The 23,237-nt window shown below is 36.2% G+C and overlaps 6 protein-coding genes and 1 long non-coding RNA gene across 7 annotated transcripts; all 7 read right to left on the minus strand.

Annotated features, from left to right (window-relative positions):
* Positions 1-5,010: 5,010 nt before the first annotated feature.
* Positions 5,011-6,171, minus strand: LOC113755664 (signal recognition particle subunit SRP68-like; the record flags this gene model as incomplete). Its single annotated transcript, XM_027299595.1, has 4 exons — positions 5,902-6,171; positions 5,758-5,824; positions 5,378-5,488; positions 5,011-5,206 (listed from the first exon to the last, which is right to left on the minus strand). Coding segments are annotated over exons 1-4 (468 nt in total), but the record flags the coding sequence as incomplete, so codon positions are not given.
* A 3,227-nt stretch (positions 6,172-9,398) lies between these two features.
* Positions 9,399-10,200, minus strand: LOC113755670 (signal recognition particle subunit SRP68-like). The gene is made up of 3 exons (XM_027299601.1): positions 9,931-10,200; positions 9,786-9,852; positions 9,399-9,517 (listed from the first exon to the last, which is right to left on the minus strand). The coding sequence occupies exons 1-3, from the start codon at positions 10,022-10,024 to the stop codon at positions 9,403-9,405; spliced, it is 276 nt and encodes a 91-aa protein (XP_027155402.1). The 5' UTR covers positions 10,025-10,200; the 3' UTR covers positions 9,399-9,402.
* An 845-nt stretch (positions 10,201-11,045) lies between these two features.
* Positions 11,046-12,058, minus strand: LOC113755665 (signal recognition particle subunit SRP68-like). The gene is made up of 4 exons (XM_027299596.1): positions 11,947-12,058; positions 11,802-11,868; positions 11,422-11,532; positions 11,046-11,250 (listed from the first exon to the last, which is right to left on the minus strand). The coding sequence occupies exons 1-4, from the start codon at positions 12,038-12,040 to the stop codon at positions 11,046-11,048; spliced, it is 477 nt and encodes a 158-aa protein (XP_027155397.1). The 5' UTR covers positions 12,041-12,058.
* Positions 12,059-13,053: 995 nt separating this feature from the next.
* Positions 13,054-14,224, minus strand: LOC113755666 (signal recognition particle subunit SRP68-like). Its single transcript, XM_027299598.1, has 4 exons — positions 13,955-14,224; positions 13,810-13,876; positions 13,430-13,540; positions 13,054-13,258 (listed from the first exon to the last, which is right to left on the minus strand). Exons 1-4 carry the CDS (start codon positions 14,046-14,048, stop codon positions 13,054-13,056), a joined length of 477 nt encoding a protein of 158 aa, XP_027155399.1. The 5' UTR covers positions 14,049-14,224.
* An 832-nt stretch (positions 14,225-15,056) lies between these two features.
* On the minus strand, positions 15,057-16,227 carry LOC113755667 (signal recognition particle subunit SRP68-like). Its single transcript, XM_027299599.1, has 4 exons — positions 15,958-16,227; positions 15,813-15,879; positions 15,433-15,543; positions 15,057-15,261 (listed from the first exon to the last, which is right to left on the minus strand). The coding sequence occupies exons 1-4, from the start codon at positions 16,049-16,051 to the stop codon at positions 15,057-15,059; spliced, it is 477 nt and encodes a 158-aa protein (XP_027155400.1). The 5' UTR covers positions 16,052-16,227.
* A 2,844-nt stretch (positions 16,228-19,071) lies between these two features.
* LOC113755668 (signal recognition particle subunit SRP68-like) lies at positions 19,072-20,243 on the minus strand. The gene is made up of 4 exons (XM_027299600.1): positions 19,974-20,243; positions 19,828-19,894; positions 19,448-19,558; positions 19,072-19,276 (listed from the first exon to the last, which is right to left on the minus strand). Exons 1-4 carry the CDS (start codon positions 20,065-20,067, stop codon positions 19,072-19,074), a joined length of 477 nt encoding a protein of 158 aa, XP_027155401.1. The 5' UTR covers positions 20,068-20,243.
* A 1,575-nt stretch (positions 20,244-21,818) lies between these two features.
* On the minus strand, positions 21,819-23,108 carry LOC113755669. The gene is made up of 3 exons (XR_003465715.1): positions 23,002-23,108; positions 22,738-22,841; positions 21,819-22,603 (listed from the first exon to the last, which is right to left on the minus strand). It is a non-coding gene; the product is annotated as an uncharacterized LOC113755669 (long non-coding RNA).
* Between the last annotated feature and the right edge of the window lie 129 nt (positions 23,109-23,237).

The raw sequence follows: 23,237 nt of genomic DNA on the forward strand, positions 1-23,237 counted from the left end.
TAGCATGAAATGCAAAGGTCTAAAAATGAAAGGGAAAGGTTAGAGGGACATGCCAAATGCCATAAAACTAAAAAAAATGCATGAAATGTAGTGAACATGCAAACATGTACTAACGAGGGGAAATCTCTAAGGGTCTAGCGTTGGACTAGCCCATTCTACGAATTCCGACTAGCATTGGACTAGCGGAAACGTACATTCATCCATCACATTCATTTATAAATATAGAAAGCAAGTAGACATGCAAAACACTCATAAACATATAGCACATAACACTTAGCATGCTCGACTAGATGCAAGGACCTAACAAAGCAAATTAACACATAGTAACTAAGCATGCAAGACAAATAAGACGATTAAAGCCCTAACTATTACATTTGCTAGCTAAAACAAAGAGGAAAGGGAAAATGGACCAAATTACTTGCTATGCCCTATCTATTACAAGCCAAGAGGTGTACACATACCCCATAAATGAAAATAAAAGAAAGATTTAAAAATAAAATAAAAGTAAATAAATGAAAGGCATTAATAAACATTTAAGAAAACCAAGTAGGCATGCAATTTTCATTTAGCAAATTGGATCACATAGGGAGATACAAAAAAAAATAAAAGAAAGTATACCGTCCCCTTTTGTGGTGCTAATAAGTTGGAAAAGGTTCTAAATTGGAGCTACAACCACTAAACAAAGGATTAATGTACCAATTTAATAGTAAATCAAACAACACAAATTCTTCAAACACAAAAATTAAAGAACCACTAATAACTATGAAATTGAACCATTAGATCCCTTTAGATAATCAAACAAGTCCATATTCATCAAATGAAAATCCAAGTTAAAAGGGAAAGGAAACTCGAAGGACCCAATTGATTAATCTTTTCAATTGCTTAGGCCATGATAGAATAAGAAGGGATTTGAGGGGTTAAAGAGCTATTATAAGAACTCTTTTCATGCAAAAACATGCAACCTAGGAAGGAAACTTGTTTCTTTGGTATATAAAAATCCTCCAAACACACACTAAACCTCTCGGAATACAGATTTTCCATCAACAAGGGTGTCAAAAGAAAAAATGAAGAACCTTAACACCTCCTTAGGACCTTTTGAGAAAAAAATAGATGAAATAACATCAATAAAAGTAGACTGCAATAGGTCCCTATTAAAATCAAGTTTGACCAATTCGCTACTGTGAGTCAAGTATCTTTCTCCACTACACTCAAAGGAAGCAGGTAATAACAGCAAAAACAAGAGACAAGGTGCAGCAAACATTTTTTCGGCAATTTACAAAATCCAGCTTTCAAACACAATCAAATCCAAACACGAGGCTTTAAACTAGGCGGCAAGCCATCATCCAAACAAATAGAAAGAAAAACTGAGCAAAATCCAGTGCAAACTTCTAAACATCATTTCCAAAGAAAATTTCCAAAAACAAGCTGCAATTCCAGCTTTACTCCCTCGGCACAACAGAAATTTTTTCAGCACTTAGTTGGTCATAATCCAGTTTTTTTTCGGCCAAAGCCTTGTATTTGGCACTCAAATCCAGCATGCAACTCCTTAACTAATTAATTAACGTTTCTAGTTCAAAAATCAGATTCGGACAACAGCCACATTCATCCGAAAAAACCAGAACTTCTGTTTGCTACCTTCGGATGAGCTTGCATCCGGCCAGATTGTTTTTCATTCTTATTTTTCTAGCATAACCGAACCAAGGGGCTGCATGCAGAGCTTAATTACCTTGTTCTTAATTAGTTAAACGCATGTATCAGCTCAAACTACTACAAAGAGACAGAATTAAATCTGCATTTTCCAAATCACTCCCACGGCAAATTCCAATTTCTTCCTAATCAGATTTTCTCATGCTTTGGTTTCATCATCCGAGACACAAACACTTCATGCATGACCATAATTCACTGCATCTACCACTAGTGAGCTAATCTAAAACCAGAATCTACCTCAGCTGGAAGCTTAGTTCGCGCGTCAAGATGCTGCGATTTGTTCTTCCCCCTCGGCTCGCTGATGGGCTTGGGATTTGGTTGATTTGCTTGGCTGTTGCAGGCGGTGGAGTTGATGAAGAAAGTGATGGCTCTCGGTCCCCTTCACCAGCTCGCAGGTGAGACGAAGAAAACAACAAGTCTCTCTCTCTTTCCCTCAAGCTTACGGACAGGGACAGAAACGGAAGGCTCGGTTCTCTCTTTCTTTTTGCTCTCGGTTCGTGGTCGAGGAGAAAATGGTAGTAGGGTGTTGTGATGGAGGGGAGCTAGTGTAATGAAAATGAATATTGTGGAGATGAGCCGGTAGTTTATAAGATGTGGTGCTGCAGTGGAGAAATGGATCCAGCGAGGATGAAGTGTTGAGATTGAAGCTTGCACGGTTATCTCCTCTCTCACGCACTCTCGGACAGAACAGGGAAGTTGCAGCTCACCACTCGCATGGCTCTCTCTCTGGTTCCCCTTGTCGATGATACCAAGGCAGGGAAATGTTGTTGTGAGCTGAGGTAGTGGAATGGAAAATGAGTGGCCCCAGTTAAGAGCTCAGCTCACACGATGGTTTGCTGCAACATTTTCCTCTCGGCTGGCTATGGAAGTAAAGTATGGCTGGCTGAGTTTGGTTTGCGTAGGCTAGCTGTGAAGTTGGTGGGTGTGGTTGAGCTCAGCTGGTGGAGGTCTTGGAAGTGCAGAGTGGTGTCCGATTCTCTCCCCTCAGCTCACGGGCAGAACAGAAACGAAGAGCTCGCAGTTACCTTTCCTTCCTCTCGGCTGTCCGTGCAGCTCTCTCTCCTTCCCCTCGGTCGATGATTACAAGGTGGGTCAATGGGGTTGTGGTTTTGGGGAATGATGGTGTAGAGAGTAAATGGAAATGGTGTGCGGTATTGAGGAGGTTGGAGTCGCGGTTTTTTTCTGAAGAATGGTGAAGTGGAGAATGTTTTTATTTTTTTTAATTAATTAATTAAACAACAAAAATGATAATAATAAAACAATAATAATTAATGATGAAAACAACTTAATTAACATTAGATAAAAATAAACTAAAAACAACAAAAAATGCAAATTTCCATTTTTTCATTTTCATTTTTCACTTTTCTTTTGTTTTCGAAATAACCTAACTAAAAAATAAATAAAGTCAAAAGATTGAATTTAAAAAGAAATAAACCTATTTTGTGAACAATTCTCCTTTTTTTCTCTTTTTCCATGATTTTTCTACGTTAAAACTTAAAAATTAAAATAGAAACTAGAAACTAAAAAAACAAAAGCAACCACGACAAAATGAGAATAAAAAATAAAAGAAATTACACCAAAAATTTGATGTCTACAAGCGAAATTAAAACATTTACACAAACTGTAATGTCAATCAAAATTCAACCATTTGGTCTTGCAATCTATTACCTCACTCAGGACCATAGAAAGCTGTAATCGCCCTTTACTATAGTTACACGGCCATGCGTAATTTCAACGACTTACAATCTCCTAGCCGAGGCATACAGTACCTCCTAAAAAATTTGGAAAAAACTGTCCCAATTCATCCATTTTCCCTTCAAAATAGTAACAACTCTACACACCACATTTTCCACAAATTAACCTGGCCACTCTAATGATCAATGTCATAAATTTCCCTCATAAACCTAAATAGGAGCACACTTACGCTTATATACTGTTAAAAACAATATTCAAACGGCATTTCTACAAAAATAAACCTACTCCCGGAATTCATCTACCAAATTACTGATAAACATATAACCATAAGTGGTTACAAGCGTAAGGTTATACCGTAACGATTTAATCGCCAAACAGCAAATCCAGGCTGCATCTGAGCGGGATTTCAAGACTGCAAACTGTAAATTCACCAAAAAAAAAACTAAATTATCACTTTAAAATTAGCTGTCTAGAGCTTTATGGGAGAGTAAATTACCATTGATAGAGAACCTAGGGCTATTAATCTGATCAACGGATTCCGAATTCTGGTTGTCCACATCCATAGCGGAGGAGTTGTTCTCTTTGGCCATATCGTTAATGTGAAATCTCCGTCAGATCTTAAATTTGGCGTCGTCTTTATCGGAATTAGCCCGACAGCTTGAATGTAGGTGGCTTGAAAGATTTTGAAGATGTCCAAAATGCCCCTGGCTTGTGGCACACTGCCGGCGGCGGGGTTTTCTGGTTTAGTCGCTGAGTGAACGTAAATGAAGCCTGTTTGGTCTCGACATAAAAATCCTAGTTCCTCTGCGTTGTCTACTGTTTAATGGATTATGACAAGTACTGGAGTCTAATGTGTAATTCAAATTATTTATGGGTACGTGGACAACAGACTGAAAGCCTAGGGGTCATTGTTAAATTTATCATAGCTTACTAATTTCGTCCATCATTTATATGAATTTAGTATCCACAACTAGTTTCTTCATTTTATTTAGGGAAAATCGTCCAAAACGTCCCTTATATTTTGTAAAATAACTTTTTTCGTCCCTCACTTTTAAAAGTGTAATTTTATATCCCTTACATATTCACATCGGACAAATTTAGTCCCTAACTAGGTTTTCGATCATTTTTTGGCCGGAATCCATCATGTGCAAGGCACATGATCATTTTTTAAGGGTAAATTTGTCAAATTATATTTTACATAATCTCATCTATAGTCCTCCACATTTTATAAAATAAATTTTTTCGTCCCTCATATTTTATAAAATGATTTTTTTCATCCCTCACATTGCACAAAATGAATTTCTCCATCCCTCACATTTCAAAATATGAATTTTTCATTTCTCACTAATTATGTGTGTGAATACATTTTTTTAAACACACACACACATATATATATATATATCTATTTGATTTTATTTAATAATAATAGTATAAACACATGTATGTAATTGGGCCAACTTGTGGGCTATCTTCTCTTTTTGTATGATTATAACTAATATTTACCAATAGAACCTTAATTTGCATATTCTTATTGTATTTTGACCGAAAATAGCTTTATTTGTATACAGGGCACAGCAGCTGTGCAAAATGATGAATTAATCAGCACACCTCTGCTTCCAAAGATGTCCTAGAATCTCCCTTAATGGAACACAAGTCTTGAAACAAAGTAGCCCATTTGACTACTTTTCGCAGCCTACCAATCAGATAGCCACGCTGACGTGCATTTGGACCATCTGGCAGCGTTTTCTTTTCCATAGCATGGCTCCAAGCTCTTTCTGCTGTATAAAGAACCACATGAAGATACCTACAGTGTCCCCAACCACCACGCAGAATCAGGATAGATTAACGACCATTAAGAAATTATTAATGAGAGACAAAACAGCATATTTGTTCTTCAAATAGCAAAAGCGAAATTAAAACATTAACCAACTGTAATGTCAATCAAATTCAACCATTGGTCTTGGCAATCTATTACCTCACTTCAGTGACCATAGAAGCTGTAATCGCCCTTTTACTATATTTACCACGGCCATGCGTGAATTTCAACGACTTGTACAATCTCCTGAGCCGAGCAGTACAGTACCTCCTAAAAAATTTGCAAAAACTGGTCAATTTCACATTCCCTCAAAAGTACAACTCTATCACACCACATTTTTCACAAATTTAACCCTGCAACCTCCAATGATCAATGTCATAAATTCCCTCATAAACCTATATAGAGCACACTTACGCTTATATACTGGTAAAAACAATATCAAACGGCATTTCTTACAAAAATTAAACCTACTTCCCGGAACTTCATCGTACCAAATTACTCATAAACATATACCATAAGTGTACAAGCGTAGGTTATACCGGTAACGAGCGTAATCGCCAAACCGCAATCCATGCTGCATCTGAGCGGATTTCAAGAGCTGCAAAACTGTAAATTCACCAAAAAAAAAACTAAATTATCACCTCAAAATTAGCTGTCTAGAGCTTTATGGGAGAGTAAATTACCATTGATAGAGAACCTAGGGCTATTAATCTGATCAACGGATTCCGAATTCTGGTTGTCCACATCCATAGCGGAGGAGTTGTTCTCTTTGGCCATATCGTTAATGTGAAATCTCCGTCAGATCTTAAATTTGGCGTCGTCTTTATCGGAATTAGCCCGACAGCTTGAATGTAGGTGGCTTGAAAGATTCTGAAGATGTCCAAAATGCCCCTGGCTTGTGGCACACTGCCGGCGGCGGGGTTTTCTGGTTTAGTCGCTGAGTGAACGTAAATGAAGCCTGTTTGGTCTCGACATAAAAATCCTAGGCTCCTCTGCGTTGTCTACTGTTTAATGGATTATGACAAGTACTGGAGTCTAATGTGTAATTCAAATTGTTTATGGGTACGTGGACAACAGACTTAAAGCCTAGGGGTCATTGTTAAATTTATCATAGCTTACTAATTTCGTCCATCATTTATATGAATTTAGTATCCACAACTAGTTTCTTCATTTTATTTAGGGAAAATCGTCCAAAACGTCCCTTACATTTTGTAAAATAACTTTTTTCGTCCCTCACTTTTAAAATTGTAATTTTATTTCCCTTACATATTCACATCGGACAAATTTAGTCCCTAACTAGGTTTTCGATCATTTTTTGGCCGGAATCCATCATCTGCAAGGCACATGATCATTTTTTAAGGGTAAATTTGTCAAATTATATTTTACTAATCTCATCTATAGTCCTCCACATTTATAAAATAATTTTTTCGTTATGAATCCCTCATATTTATAAAATGATTTTTTCATCCCTCACATTACACAAAATGAATTCTCCATCCCTCAATTTCAAAATTATGGAATTTCATTTCTCCACTAATTATGTGTGTGAATACATTTTTTTAAACAACACACACACAATATATATATATATCTAATTTGATTATTTAATAAAATAGTATAAACCACATGTAGTAATTGGGCCCACTTGTGGGCTATCTTCTTTTTTGTATGATGATAACTAATATTTTACCAATAGAACCTTAATTTGCATATTCTTATTGTATTATGACCGAAAATAGCTTTATTTGTAATACAGGGCACAGCAGCTGTGCAAAATGATGAAATTAATCATCACACCTCTGCTTCCAAAGATGTGCCTAGAATCTCCCTTAATGGAACAAAGTCTTGAAACAAAGTAGCCCATTTGATGCCTTTTCGCAGCGTTCCTACAATCAGATAGCCACGCTGACGTGCATTTGGGACATCTGGCAGCGTTTTCTTTACCATAGCATGGCTCCAAGCTCTTTCTGCTGTATTAAAGAACCCACATGGAAGATACCATTACAGTGTCCCCAACCACCACGCAGACAGGATAGATTAACGACATTAAGAAATTATTAATGAGAGACAAAACAGCATATTTGTTCTTCAAATAGCAAAAGGAATTAAAACATTTTACCAACTTGTAAATGTCAATCAAAAATTCAACATTGGTTCTTGGCAATCTTATTACCTCATTCAGTGACCATAAGAAGCTTGTACGCCCTTTTACCTATAATTTACACGGCCATTGCGTGAAAATTTTCCAACGACGTTGTACAATATCTGACCGAGCAGTACAAATACCTCCCTAAAAAATTTTGTCAAAAAACTGGTCAATTTCACATTCCTCATAGTAAACTCGTATCACACACATTTTCACAAATTTAACCTTGCCACCTCTAATGATCAATGTCATAAATTTCCCTCAATAAACCTATATAGAGCACACTTACGCTTATAATACTGGTAAAAACAATATCAAACCGGCATTTCTTACAAAAATTAAACCTACTTTCCGGAACTTCATCGTTACCAAGTTACTCATAAAACATATACCATTAAGTGGACAACGTAGGTTATACCTAGGGTAACGAGCGTAATCGCCAAACCGCAATCCATGCTGCATCTGAGCGGATTTCAAGAGCTGTAAAACTGTAAATTCACCAAAAAAAAACTAAATTATCACCTCAAAATTAGTTGTCTAGAGCTTTATGGGAGAGTAAATTACCATTGATAGAGAACCTAGGGCTATTAATCTGATCAACGGATTCCGAATTCTGGTTGTCCACATCCATAGCGGAGGAGTTGTTCTCTTTGGCCATATCGTTAATGTGAAATCTCCGTCAGATCTTAAATTTGGCGTCGTCTTTATCGGAATTAGCCCGACAGCTTGAATGTAGGTGGCTTGAAAGATTCTGAAGATGTCCAAAATGCCCCTGGCTTGTGGCACACTGCCGGCGGCGGGGTTTTCTGGTTTAGTCGCTGAGTGAACGTAAATGAAGCCTGTTTGGTCTCGACATAAAAATCCTAGTCTCCTCTGCGTTGTCTACTGTTTAATGGATTATGACAAGTACTGGAGTCTAATGTGTAATTCAAATTGTTTATGGGTACGTGGACAACAGACTTAAAGCCTAGGGGTCATTGTTAAATTTATCATAGCTTACTAATTTCGTCCATCATTTATATGAATTTAGTATCCACAACTAGTTTCTTCATTTTATTTAGGGAAAATCGTCCAAAACGTCCCTTACATTTTGTAAAATAACTTTTTTCGTCCCTCACTTTTAAAAGTGTAATTTTATATCCCTTACATATTCACATCGGACAAATTTAGTCCCTAACTAGGTTTTCGATCATTTTTTGGCCGGAATCCATCATGTGCAAGGCACATGATCATTTTTTAAGGGTAAATTTGTCAAATTATATTTTACATAATCTCATCTATAGTCCTCCACATTTTATAAAATAAATTTTTTCGTCCCTCATATTTTATAAATTGATTTTTTTCATCCCTCACATTACACAAAATGAATTCTCCATCCCTCACATTTCAAAAAATGAATTTTTCATTTCTCACTAATTATGTGTGTGAATACATTTTTTTAAACACACACACACACATATATATATATCTATTTGATTTTGCTTAATAATAATAGTATAAACACATGTATGTAATTGGGCCCAACTTGTGGGCTATCTTCTTTTTTTGTATGATTATAACTAATATTTACCAATAGAACCTTAATTTGCATATTCTTATTGTATTTTGACCGAAAATAGCTTTATTTGTATACAGGGTACAGCAGCAGTGCAAAATGATGAATTAATCAGCACACCTCTGCTTCCAAAGATGTCCTAGAATCTCCCTTAATGGCACACAAGTCTTGAAACAAAGTAGCCCATTTGACTGCTTTTCGCAGCCTACCAATCAGATAGCCACGCTGACGTGCATTTGGACCATCTGGCAGCGTTTTCTTTTCCATAGCATGGCTCCAAGCTCTTTCTGCTGTATAAAGAACCACGTGAAGATACCTACAGTGTCCCCAACCACCACGCAGAATCAGGATAGATTAACGACCATTAAGAAATTATTAATGAGAGACAAAACAGCATATTTGTTCTTCAAATAGCAAAAGCGAAATTAAAACATTAACCAACTGTAATGTCAATCAAATTCAACCATTGGTCTTGGCAATCTATTACCTCACTTCAGTGACCATAGAAGCTGTAATCGCCCTTTTACTATATTTACCACGGCCATGCGTGAATTTCAACGACTTGTACAATCTCCTGAGCCGAGCAGTACAGTACCTCCTAAAAATTTGCAAAAACTGGTCAATTTCACATTCCCTCAAAAGTACAACTCTATCACACCACATTTTTCACAAATTTAACCCTGCCACCTCCAATGATCAATGTCATAAATTCCCTCATAAACCTATATAGAGCACACTTACGCTTATATACTGGTAAAAACAATATCAAACGGCATTTCTTACAAAAATTAAACCTACTTCCCGGAACTTCATCGTACCAAATTACTCATAAACATATACCATAAGTGTACAAGCGTAGGTTATACCGGTAACGAGCGTAATCGCCAAACCGCAATCCATGCTGCATCTGAGCGGATTTCAAGAGCTGCAAAACTGTAAATTCACCAAAAAAAAAAACTAAATTATCACCTCAAAATTAGCTGTCTAGAGCTTTATGGGAGAGTAAATTACCATTGATAGAGAACCTAGGGCTATTAATCTGATCAACGGATTCCGAATTCTGGTTGTCCACATCCATAGCGGAGGAGTTGTTCTCTTTGGCCATATCGTTAATGTGAAATCTCCGTCAGATCTTAAATTTGGCGTCGTCTTTATCGGAATTAGCCCGACAGCTTGAATGTAGGTGGCTTGAAAGATTCTGAAGATGTCCAAAATGCCCCTGGCTTGTGGCACACTGCCGGCGGCGGGGTTTTCTGGTTTAGTCGCTGAGTGAACGTAAATGAAGCCTGTTTGGTCTCGACATAAAAATCCTAGTCTCCTCTGCGTTGTCTACTGTTTAATGGATTATGACAAGTACTGGAGTCTAATGTGTAATTCAAATTGTTTATGGGTACGTGGACAACAGACTTAAAGCCTAGGGGTCATTGTTAAATTTATCATAGCTTACTAATTTCGTCCATCATTTATATGAATTTAGTATCCACAACTAGTTTCTTCATTTTATTTAGGGAAAATCGTCCAAAACGTCCCTTACATTTTGTAAAATAACTTTTTTCGTCCCTCACTTTTAAAATTGTAATTTTATATCCCTTACATATTCACATCGGACAAATTTAGTCCCTAACTAGGTTTTCGATCATTTTTTGGCCGGAATCCATCATGTGCAAGGCACATGATCATTTTTTAAGGGTAAATTTGTCAAATTATATTTTACATAATCTCATCTATAGTACTCCACATTTTATAAAATAAATTTTTTCGTCCCTCATATTTTATAAAATGATTTTTTTCATCCCTCACATTACACAAAATGAATTTCTCCATCCCTCACATTTCAAAAAATGAATTTTTCATTTCTCACTACTTATGTGTGTGAATACATTTTTTTAAACACACACACACACACACATATATATATATACATCTATCTATTTGATTTTGCTTAATAATAATAGTATAAACACATGTATGTAATTGGGCCCAACTTGTGGGCTATCTTCTCTTTTTGTATGATTATAACTAATATTTACCAATAGAACCTTAATTTGCATATTCTTATTGTATTTTGACCGAAAATAGCTTTATTTGTATACAGGGCACAGCAGCTGTGCAAAATGATGAATTAATCAGCACACCTCTGCTTCCAAAGATGTCCTAGAATCTCCCTTAATGGAACACAAGTCTTGAAACAAAGTAGCCCATTTGACTGCTTTTCGCAGCCTACCAATCAGATAGCCACGCTGACGTGCATTTGGACCATCTGGCAGCGTTTTCTTTTCCATAGCATGGCTCCAAGCTCTTTCTGCTGTATAAAGAACCACATGAAGATACCTACAGTGTCCCCAACCACCACGCAGAATCAGGATAGATTAACGACCATTAAGAAATTATTAATGAGAGACAAAACAGCATATTTGTTCTTCAAATAGCAAAAGCGAAATTAAAACATTAACCAACTGTAATGTCAATCAAATTCAACCATTGGTCTTGGCAATCTATTACCTCACTTCAGTGACCATAGAAGCTGTAATCGCCCTTTTACTATATTTACCACGGCCATGCGTGAATTTCAACGACTTGTACAATCTCCTGAGCCGAGCAGTACAGTACCTCCTAAAAAATTTGCAAAAACTGGTCAATTTCACATTCCCTCAATAGTACAACTCTATCACACCACATTTTTCACAAATTTAACCCTGCCACCTCTAATGATCAATGTCATAAATTCCCTCATAAACCTATATAGAGCACACTTACGCTTATATACTGGTAAAAACAATATCAAACGGCATTTCTTACAAAAATTAAACCTACTTCCCGGAACTTCATCGTACCAAATTACTCATAAACATATACCATAAGTGTACAAGCGTAGGTTATACCGGTAACGAGCGTAATCGCCAAACCGCAATCCATGCTGCATCTGAGCGGATTTCAAGAGCTGCAAAACTGTAAATTCACCAAAAAAAAAAACTAAATTATCACCTCAAAATTAGCTGTCTAGAGCTTTATGGGAGAGTAAATTACCATTGATAGAGAACCTAGGGCTATTAATCTGATCAACGGATTCCGAATTCTGGTTGTCCACATCCATAGCGGAGGAGTTGTTCTCTTTGGCCATATCGTTAATGTGAAATCTCCGTCAGAACTTAAATTTGGCGTCGTCTTTATCGGAATTAGCCCGACAGCTTGAATGTAGGTGGCTTGAAAGATTCTGAAGATGTCCAAAATGCCCCTGGCTTGTGGCACACTGCCGGCGGCGGGGTTTTCTGGTTTAGTCGCTGAGTGAACGTAAATGAAGCCTGTTTGGTCTCGACATAAAAATCCTAGTCTCCTCTGCGCTGTCTACTGTTTAATGGATTATGACAAGTACTGGAGTCTAATGTGTAATTCAAATTGTTTATGGGTACGTGGACAACAGACTTAAAGCCTAGGGGTCATTGTTAAATTTATCATAGCTTACTAATTTCGTCCATCATTTATATGAATTTAGTATCCACAACTAGTTTCTTCATTTTATTTAGGGAAAATCGTCCAAAACGTCCCTTACATTTTGTAAAATAACTTTTTTCGTCCCTCACTTTTAAAAGTGTAATTTTATATCCCTTACATATTCACATCGGACAAATTTAGTCCCTAACTAGGTTTTCGATCATTTTTTGGCCGGAATCCATCATGTGCAAGGCACATGATCATTTTTTAAGGGTAAATTTGTCAAATTATATTTTACATAATCTCATCTATAGTCCTCCACATTTTATAAAATAAATTTTTTCGTCCCTCATATTTTATAAAATGATTTTTTTCATCCCTCACATTACACAAAATGAATTTCTCCATCCCTCACATTTCAAAAAATGAATTTTTCATTTCTCACTAATTATGTGTGTGAATACATTTTTTTAAACACACACACACACATATATATATATATATCTATTTGATTTTGCTTAATAATAATAGTATAAACACATGTATGTAATTGGGCCCAACTTGTGGGCTATCTTCTCTTTTTGTATGATTATAACTAATATTTACCAATAGAACCTTAATTTGCATATTCTTATTGTATTTTGACCGAAAATAGCTTTATTTGTATACAGGGCACAGCAGCTGTGCAAAATGATGAATTAATCAGCACACCTCTGCTTCCAAAGATGTCCTAGAATCTCCCTTAATGGAACACAAGTCTTGAAACAAAGTAGCCCATTTGACTGCTTTTCGCAGCCTACCAATCAGATAGCCACGCTGACGTGCATTTGGACCATCTGGCAGCGTTTTCTTTTCCATAGCATGGCTCCAAGCTCTTTCTGCTGTATAAAGAACCACATGAAGATACCTACAGTGTCCCCAACCACCACGCAGAATCAGGATAGATTAACGACCATTAAGAAATTATTAATGAGAGACAAAACAGCATATTTGTTCTTCAAATAGCAAAAGCGAAATTAAAACATTTACCAACTGTAATGTCAATCAAATTCAACCATTGGTCTTGGCAATCTATTACCTCACTTCAGTGACCATAGAAGCTGTAATCGCCCTTTTACTATATTTACCACGGCCATGCGTGAATTTCAACGACTTGTACAATCTCCTGAGCCGAGCAGTACAGTACCTCCTAAAAAATTTGCAAAAACTGGTCAATTTCACATTCCCTCAATAGTACAACTCTATCACACCACATTTTTCACAAATTTAACCTTGCCACCTCTAATGATCAATGTCATAAATTCCCTCATAAACCTATATAGAGCACACTTACGCTTATATACTGGTAAAAACAATATCAAACGGCATTTCTTACAAAAATTAAACCTACTTCCCGGAACTTCATCGTACCAAATTACTCATAAACATATACCATAAGTGTACAAGCGTAGGTTATACCGGTAACGAGCGTAATCGCCAAACCGCAATCCATGCTGCATCTGAGCGGATTTCAAGAGCTGCAAAACTGTAAATTCACCAAAAAAAAAAACTAAATTATCACCTCAAAATTAGCTGTCTAGAGCTTTATGGGAGAGTAAATTACCATTGATAGAGAACCTAGGGCTATTAATCTGATCAACGGATTCCGAATTCTGGTTGTCCACATCCATAGCGGAGGAGTTGTTCTCTTTGGCCATATCGTTAATGTGAAATCTCCGTCAGATCTTAAATTTGGCGTCGTCTTTATCGGAATTAGCCCGACAGCTTGAATGTAGGTGGCTTGAAAGATTCTGAAGATGTCCAAAATGCCCCTGGCTTGTGGCACACTGCCGGCGGCGGGGTTTTCTGGTTTAGTCGCTGAGTGAACGTAAATGAAGCCTGTTTGGTCTCGACATAAAAATCCTAGTCTCCTCTGCGTTGTCTACTGTTTAATGGATTATGACAAGTACTGGAGTCTAATGTGTAATTCAAATTGTTTATGGGTACGTGGACAACAGACTTAAAGCCTAGGGGTCATTGTTAAATTTATCATAGCTTACTAATTTCGTCCATCATTTATATGAATTTAGTATCCACAACTAGTTTCTTCATTTTATTTAGGGAAAATCGTCCAAAACGTCCCTTACATTTTGTAAAATAACTTTTTTCGTCCCTCACTTTTAAAATTGTAATTTTATATCCCTTACATATTCACATCGGACAAATTTAGTCCCTAACTAGGTTTTCGATCATTTTTTGGCCGGAATCCATCATGTGCAAGGCACATGATCATTTTTTAAGGGTAAATTTGTCAAATTATATTTTACATAATCTCATCTATAGTCCTCCACATTTTATAAAATAAATTTTTTCGTCCCTCATATTTTATAAAATGATTTTTTTCATCCCTCACATTACACAAAATGAATTTCTCCATCCCTCACATTTCAAAAAATGAATTTTTCATTTCTCACTAATTATGTGTGTGAATACATTTTTTTAAACACACACACACACATATATATATATCTATTTGATTTTATTAATAATAATAGTATAAACACATGTATGTAATTGGGCCCAACTTGTGGGCTATCTTCTCTTTTTGTATGATTATAACTAATATTTACCAATAGAACCTTAATTTGCATATTCTTATTGTATTTTGACCGAAAATAGCTTTATTTGTATACAGGGTACAGCAGCAGTGCAAAATGATGAATTAATCAGCACACCTCTGCTTCCAAAGATGTCCTAGAATCTCCCTTAATGGCACACAAGTCTTGAAACAAAGTAGCCCATTTGACTGCTTTTCGCAGCCTACCAATCAGATAGCCACGCTGACGTGCATTTGGACCATCTGGCAGCGTTTTCTTTTCCATAGCATGGCTCCAAGCTCTTTCTGCTGTATAAAGAACCACATGAAGATACCTACAGTGTCCCCAACCACCACGCAGAATCAGGATAGATTAACGACCATTAAGAAATTATTAATGAGAGACAAAACAGCATATTTGTTCTTCAAATAGCAAAAGCGAAATTAAAACATTAACCAACTGTAATGTCAATCAAATTCAACCATTGGTCTTGGCAATCTATTACCTCACTTCAGTGACCATAGAAGCTGTAATCGCCCTTTTACTATATTTACCACGGCCATGCGTGAATTTCAACGACTTGTACAATCTCCTGAGCCGAGCAGTACAGTACCTCCTAAAAAATTTGCAAAAACTGGTCAATTTCACATTCCCTCAATAGTACAACTCTATCACACCACATTTTTCACAAATTTAACCCTGCCACCTCTAATGATCAATGTCATAAATTCCCTCATAAACCTATATAGAGCACACTTACGCTTATATACTGGTAAAAACAATATCAAACGGCATTTCTTACAAAAATTAAACCTACTTCCCGGAACTTCATCGTACCAAATTACTCATAAACATATACCATAAGTGTACAAGCGTAGGTTATACCGGTAACGAGCGTAATCGCCAAACCGCAATCCATGCTGCATCTGAGCGGATTTCAAGAGCTGCAAAACTGTAAATTCACCAAAAAAAAAAACTAAATTATCACCTCAAAATTAGCTGTCTAGAGCTTTATGGGAGAGTAAATTACCATTGATAGAGAACCTAGGGCTATTAATCTGATCAACGGATTCCGAATTCTGGTTGTCCACATCCATAGCGGAGGAGTTGTTCTCTTTGGCCATATCGTTAATGTGAAATCTCCGTCAGATCTTAAATTTGGCGTCGTCTTTATCGGAATTAGCCCGACAGCTTGAATGTAGGTGGCTTGAAAGATTCTGAAGATGTCCAAAATGCCCCTGGCTTGTGGCACACTGCCGGCGGCGGGGTTTTCTGGTTTAGTCGCTGAGTGAACGTAAATGAAGCCTGTTTGGTCTCGACATAAAAATCCTAGTCTCCTCTGCGTTGTCTACTGTTTAATGGATTATGACAAGTACTGGAGTCTAATGTGTAATTCAAATTGTTTATGGGTACGTGGACAACAGACTTAAAGCCTAGGGGTCATTGTTAAATTTATCATAGCTTACTAATTTCGTCCATCATTTATATGAATTTAGTATCCACAACTAGTTTCTTCATTTTATTTAGGGAAAATCGTCCAAAACGTCCCTTACATTTTGTAAAATAACTTTTTTCGTCCCTCACTTTTAAAAGTGTAATTTTATATCCCTTACATATTCACATCGGACAAATTTAGTCCCTAACTAGGTTTTCGATCATTTTTTGGCCGGAATCCATCATGTGCAAGGCACATGATCATTTTTTAAGGGTAAATTTGTCAAATTATATTTTACATAATCTCATCTATAGTCCTCCACATTTTATAAAATAAATTTTTTCGTCCCTCATATTTTATAAAATGATTTTTTTCATCCCTCACATTACACAAAATGAATTTCTCCATCCCTCACATTTCAAAAAATGAATTTTTCATTTCTCACTAATTATGTGTGTGAATACATTTTTTTAAACACACACACACACACATATATATATATCTATTTGATTTTGCTTAATAATAATAGTATAAACACATGTATGTAATTGGGCCCAACTTGTGGGCTATCTTCTCTTTTTGTATGATTATAACTAATATTTACCAATAGAACCTTAATTTGCATATTCTTATTGTATTTTGACCGAAAATAGCTTTATTTGTATACAGGGCACAGCAGCTGTGCAAAATGATGAATTAATCAGCACACCTCTGCTTCCAAAGATGTCCTAGAATCTCCCTTAATGGAACACAAGTCTTGAAACAAAGTAGCCCATTTGACTGCTTTTCGCAGCCTACCAATCAGATAGCCACGCTGACGTGCATTTGGACCATCTGGCAGCGTTTTCTTTTCCATAGCATGGCTCCAAGCTCTTTCTGCTGTATAAAGAACCACATGAAGATACCTACAGTGTCCCCAACCACCACGCAGAATCAGGATAGATTAACGACCATTAAGAAATTATTAATGAGAGACAAAACAGCATATTTGTTCTTCAAATAGCAAAAGCGAAATTAAAACATTTACCAACTGTAATGTCAATCAAATTCAACCATTGGTCTTGGCAATCTATTACCTCACTTCAGTGACCATAGAAGCTGTAATCGCCCTTTTACTATATTTACCACGGCCATGCGTGAATTTCAACGACTTGTACAATCTCCTGAGCCGAGCAGTACAATACCTCCTAAAAAATTTGCAAAAACTGGTCAATTTCACATTCCCTCAATAGTACAACTCTATCACACCACATTTTTCACAAATTTAACCTTGCCACCTCTAATGATCAATGTCATAAATTCCCTCATAAACCTATATAGAGCACACTTACGCTTATATACTGGTAAAAACAATATCAAACGGCATTTCTTACAAAAATTAAACCTACTTCCCGGAACTTCATCGTACCAAATTACTCATAAACATATACCATAAGTGTACAAGCGTAGGTTATACCGGTAACGAGCGTAATCGCCAAACAGCAATCCATGCTGCATCTGAGCGGATTTCAAGAGCTGCAAAACTGTAAATTCACCAAAAAAAAAAAAACTAAATTATCACCTCAAAATTAGCTGTCTAGAGCTTTATGGGAGAGTAAATTACCATTGATAGAGAACCTAGGGCTATTAATCTGATCAACGGATTCCGAATTCTGGTTGTCCACATCCATAGCGGAGGAGTTGTTCTCTTTGGCCATATCGTTAATGTGAAATCTCCGTCAGATCTTAAATTTGGCGTCGTCTTTATCGGAATTAGCCCGACAGCTTGAATGTAGGTGGCTTGAAAGATTCTGAAGATGTCCAAAATGCCCCTGGCTTGTGGCACACTGCCGGCGGCGGGGTTTTCTGGTTTAGTCGCTGAGTGAACGTAAATGAAGCCTGTTTGGTCTCGACATAAAAATCCTAGTCTCCTCTGCGTTGTCTACTGTTTAATGGATTATGACAAGTACTGGAGTCTAATGTGTAATTCAAATTGTTTATGGGTACGTGGACAACAGACTTAAAGCCTAGGGGTCATTGTTAAATTTATCATAGCTTACTAATTTCGTCCATCATTTATATGAATTTAGTATCCACAACTAGTTTCTTCATTTTATTTAGGGAAAATCGTCCAAAACGTCCCTTACATTTTGTAAAATAACTTTTTTCGTCCCTCACTTTTAAAATTGTAATTTTATATCCCTTACATATTCACATCGGACAAATTTAGTCCCTAACTAGGTTTTCGATCATTTTTTGGCCGGAATCCATCATGTGCAAGGCACATGATCATTTTTTAAGGGTAAATTTGTCAAATTATATTTTACATAATCTCATCTATAGTCCTCCACATTTTATAAAATAAATTTTTTCGTCCCTCATATTTTATAAAATGATTTTTTTCATCCCTCACATTACACAAAATGAATTTCTCCATCCCTCACATTTCAAAATAATGAATTTTTCATTTCTCACTAATTATGTGTGTGAATACATTTTTTTAAACACACACACACACATATATATATATATCTATTTGATTTTATTTAATAATAATAGTATAAACACATGTATGTAATTGGGCCCAACTTGTGGGCTATCTTCTCTTTTTGTATGATTATAACTAATATTTACCAATAGAACCTTAATTTGCATATTCTTATTGTATTTTGACCGAAAATAGCTTTATTTGTATACAGGGCACAGCAGCTGTGCAAAATGATGAATTAATCAGCACACCTCTGCTTCCAAAGATGTCCTAGAATCTCCCTTAATGGAACACAAGTCTTGAAACAAAGTAGCCCATTTGACTGCTTTTCGCAGCCTACCAATCAGATAGCCACGCTGACGTGCATTTGGACCATCTGGCAGCGTTTTCTTTTCCATAGCATGGCTCCAAGCTCTTTCTGCTGTATAAAGAACCACATGAAGATACCTACAGTGTCCCCAACCACCACGCAGAATCAGGATAGATTAACGACCATTAAGAAATTATTAATGAGAGACAAAACAGCATATTTGTTCTTCAAATAGCAAAAGCGAAATTAAAACATTTACCAACTGTAATGTCAATCAAATTCAACCATTGGTCTTGGCAATCTATTACCTCACTTCAGTGACCATAGAAGCTGTAATCGCCCTTTTACTATATTTACCACGGCCATGCGTGAATTTCAACGACTTGTACAATCTCCTGAGCCGAGCAGTACAGTACCTCCTAAAAAATTTGCAAAAACTGGTCAATTTCACATTCCCTCAATAGTACAACTCTATCACACCACATTTTTCACAAATTTAACCCTGCCACCTCTAATGATCAATGTCATAAATTCCCTCATAAACCTATATAGAGCACACTTACGCTTATATACTGGTAAAAACAATATCAAACGGCATTTCTTACAAAAATTAAACCTACTTCCCGGAACTTCATCGTACCAAATTACTCATAAACATATACCATAAGTGTACAAGCGTAGGTTATACCGGTAACGAGCGTAATCGCCAAACCGCAATCCATGCTGCATCTGAGCGGATTTCAAGAGCTGCAAAACTGTAAATTCACCAAAAAAAAAAAACTAAATTATCACCTCAAAATTAGCTGTCTAGAGCTTTATGGGAGAGTAAATTACCATTGATAGAGAACCTAGGGCTATTAATCTGATCAACGGATTCCGAATTCTGGTTGTCCACATCCATAGCGGAGGAGTTGTTCTCTTTGGCCATATCGTTAATGTGAAATCTCCGTCAGATCTTAAATTTGGCGTCGTCTTTATCGGAATTAGCCCGACAGCTTGAATGTAGGTGGCTTGAAAGATTCTGAAGATGTCCAAAATGCCCCTGGCTTGTGGCACACTGCCGGCGGCGGGGTTTTCTGGTTTAGTCGCTGAGTGAACGTAAATGAAGCCTGTTTGGTCTCGACATAAAAATCCTAGTCTCCTCTGCGTTGTCTACTGTTTAATGGATTATGACAAGTACTGGAGTCTAATGTGTAATTCAAATTGTTTATGGGTACGTGGACAACAGACTTAAAGCCTAGGGGTCATTGTTAAATTTATCATAGCTTACTAATTTCGTCCATCATTTATATGAATTTAGTATCCACAACTAGTTTCTTCATTTTATTTAGGGAAAATCGTCCAAAACGTCCCTTACATTTTGTAAAATAACTTTTTTCGTCCCTCACTTTTTAAATTGTAATTTTATATCCCTTACATATTCACATCGGACAAATTTAGTCCCTAACTAGGTTTTCGATCATTTTTTGGCCGGAATCCATCATGTGCAAGGCACATGATCATTTTTTAAGGGTAAATTTGTCAAATTATATTTTACATAATCTCATCTATAGTCCTCCACATTTTATAAAATAAATTTTTTCGTCCCTCATATTTTATAAAATAATTTTTTTCATCCCTCACATTACACAAAATGAATTTCTCCATCCCTCACATTTCAAAATATGAATTTTTCATTTCTCACTAATTATGTGTGTGAATACATTTTTTTAAACACACACACACACATATATATATATATCTATTTGATTTTATTTAATAATAATAGTATAAACACATGTATGTAATTGGGCCCAACTTGTGGGCTATCTTCTCTTTTTGTATGATTATAACTAATATTTACCAATAGAACCTTAATTTGCATATTCTTATTGTATTTTGACTGAAAATAGCTTTATTGGCCAATTTGACAATGAATGCAAGATTATTTATTAGCTAATACCAGATGAAATCAAATGATCACGTAAAATATATGGTATTCGTATTATTAAGTGAAATCAAATAGACACATACATATATTTATGCTATTCGTATTGTTAAGCAAAATCAAATAGACATATACTTGTGTTTAAACAAAATTTATTCACACACATTTTTTTTTAGGGTTTCCCTCACATACATAATTAGTGAGGGATGGAAATATTCATTTTGTGAAATGTGAGGGATGGAGAAATTCATTTTGTGAAATGTGAGGGATGAAAAAATCATTTTATAAAATGTGAGGGACGAAAAAATTTGTTTTATAAAATGTGGAGGACTATAGATCAGATTATGTAAAATATAATTTGATAAATTTACCCTTCAAAAATGATCACGTGCAAGGCACGTGATAGATTCCGGCCAAAAAATGATCGGAAATCTAGTTAGGGACTAAATTGGACCGATGTGAATATGTAAGGGACATAAAATTACACTTTTAAAAGTGAGGGACGAAAAAAGTCATTTTACAAAATGTGAGGGACGTTTTGGACGATTTTCCCTTTTATTTATTTATTTATCTTGTTGGGTTTTAAGGGATTTTTTCTGCATTACTACTTTCCATTGCTCTGTGGAGTTATTTTTTTTTCTTAACTTTGTAGTTTCTGTTAAAACCTAAGAGTTTCAAAATGTTTGAGGCTGGTGATGACATAAAAATTAGGACCAATAGCAAACCTTAACACTTCCAAGAGTATCCTTAGTTTCACAATATAATGGGTACTACCCACTTCCAAGTTCCACACTGTGCTACTTTACAAAGACACGGTAATGTTTTCTATCCCTCCAATGGCAAATTTTGCCAATTTGCTACCAGTATCATTTCCTTGCAAGTTAATCTGAGAAAAGAACCACATACAAAACAGAGGGCTCAAGACCAATATATCTTTGGCTATATTTGCAGCTTTAGCATCAGATTAGTAATTGTAAACTAATGGCTTTGGTTAATCATATTTGCTAGCTTCAGCTTCTGCAGCATCCTTGCTGCCTTCACTTGCTTCTGATGTTGCCCAGCTTGCTACAATCTCCCCAGGCCAGTTACTTGCAATTGTCCCATATCCTAACTTGTTCTTAATTGGACAGATTGTTGCAGCAGAGTTCATCTTGATGCAAACCTCAATATGTTCCATTTCCACTACGCTCAACTCCTCGTGTTGTATTCTCACTGTTCCTGAGTGGCTTTATGTGCAACCTTGTCAATATCTAATCTGGATTCACTGAACTCTGCTTTGTTCTATCCTTACATATTAGTCATCGTAAATTGCAAGCAAGCTGAATGTGCTCCTTCCCAGCAATTAAAAAAATCCCTTCAAACTTTTGCAAATTACAGAAGGCAAATATACCTTCATCCAATTGGAAAAAAAAACCACCCTGAAAAGCTCCAAATCCTCACAGTGAACTAATTCTCACTCGCATATTTTGGGGATGCCTTGCTAGAGCATATCACCTACATATGAGGTCTCTCAAACATGTAGTAATAGAGCTTGACCCTGCTAGTAAATGGGAAAATGACTATTAAAGTCATGCAGAGCCAATAATTCGAGTCAGTAGTTTGTTTACACACTGTGTGCACATGTGACATTCGTATAGAAAGTAACAAAAAATTTTCTAGTATTTACCATACCTATGACAGTAGGACCCACCCAATATAGATTGCACCCGTGCCTTCTTCACAATTACAGTTCCTAGAAGATGGCAAAGTTCCTGTGTTGAGTAAGACTTCTCTGGCTGCATAGAAATTCACAGGTTTAAGCATCATCAATGACAACCTAAAAAGCCATGGCTAGTCAGCAATTTGCTGACACTCTGTTCATTTTCAATGGACTATAACATGTCTAATATGTAAAGGAAACCTGTGTATATGTCAACAAAAATCTCACAAGATAACCTGGATATTAAGTAGAAAGCCAACCAAGTACAGTGTCCATTTGCTATGTTGCCACAAATTGATTAGTCCAGTATATTCTCCAGCTCAGCCTCCAAGGAGTGAGTTCAGCATCCTCTGAAAAATTAAAAATGATGGAAACCAAAATTAGTCAACAATTCTTAAAGAATAATGCAAACACAACATCCAGGATGTGACACTTTAAATTTATCTGAAGAAGTAATTAATTGACTATTCTC

This window comes from Coffea eugenioides, unplaced genomic scaffold (assembly GCF_003713205.1).
Source record: "Coffea eugenioides isolate CCC68of unplaced genomic scaffold, Ceug_1.0 ScVebR1_1641;HRSCAF=2526, whole genome shotgun sequence".
In the NCBI taxonomy this organism is placed as follows: domain Eukaryota; kingdom Viridiplantae; phylum Streptophyta; class Magnoliopsida; order Gentianales; family Rubiaceae; genus Coffea; species Coffea eugenioides.

Excerpts from the sequence above, each read along its gene's own strand:
- LOC113755668 (XM_027299600.1), bottom strand. The coding sequence starts at position 20,067 with ATGGCCAAAGAGAACAACTCCTCCGCTATGGATGTGGACAACCAGAAT. Across the intron at positions 19,895-19,973 it reads CCCTAGGTTCTCTATCAATG|TTTTGCAGCTCTTGAAATCC; the intron begins GTAATTTACTCT and ends GTGAATTTACAG. Across the intron at positions 19,559-19,827 it reads GGCGATTACGCTCGTTACCG|GAGGTACTGTACTGCTCGGC; the intron begins GTATAACCTACG and ends CAAATTTTTTAG.
- LOC113755670 (XM_027299601.1), bottom strand. The coding sequence starts at position 10,024 with ATGGCCAAAGAGAACAACTCCTCCGCTATGGATGTGGACAACCAGAAT. Across the intron at positions 9,853-9,930 it reads CCCTAGGTTCTCTATCAATG|TTTTGCAGCTCTTGAAATCC; the intron begins GTAATTTACTCT and ends GTGAATTTACAG. Across the intron at positions 9,518-9,785 it reads GGCGATTACGCTCGTTACCG|GAGGTACTGTACTGCTCGGC; the intron begins GTATAACCTACG and ends GCAAATTTTTAG.
- LOC113755665 (XM_027299596.1), bottom strand. The coding sequence starts at position 12,040 with ATGGCCAAAGAGAACAACTCCTCCGCTATGGATGTGGACAACCAGAAT. Across the intron at positions 11,869-11,946 it reads CCCTAGGTTCTCTATCAATG|TTTTGCAGCTCTTGAAATCC; the intron begins GTAATTTACTCT and ends GTGAATTTACAG. Across the intron at positions 11,533-11,801 it reads GGCGATTACGCTCGTTACCG|GAGGTACTGTACTGCTCGGC; the intron begins GTATAACCTACG and ends CAAATTTTTTAG.
- LOC113755666 (XM_027299598.1), bottom strand. The coding sequence starts at position 14,048 with ATGGCCAAAGAGAACAACTCCTCCGCTATGGATGTGGACAACCAGAAT. Across the intron at positions 13,877-13,954 it reads CCCTAGGTTCTCTATCAATG|TTTTGCAGCTCTTGAAATCC; the intron begins GTAATTTACTCT and ends GTGAATTTACAG. Across the intron at positions 13,259-13,429 it reads TCTATGGTCACTGAAGTGAG|GTATCTTCATGTGGTTCTTT; the intron begins GTAATAGATTGC and ends GGGACACTGTAG.
- LOC113755667 (XM_027299599.1), bottom strand. The coding sequence starts at position 16,051 with ATGGCCAAAGAGAACAACTCCTCCGCTATGGATGTGGACAACCAGAAT. Across the intron at positions 15,880-15,957 it reads CCCTAGGTTCTCTATCAATG|TTTTGCAGCTCTTGAAATCC; the intron begins GTAATTTACTCT and ends GTGAATTTACAG. Across the intron at positions 15,262-15,432 it reads TCTATGGTCACTGAAGTGAG|GTATCTTCATGTGGTTCTTT; the intron begins GTAATAGATTGC and ends GGGACACTGTAG.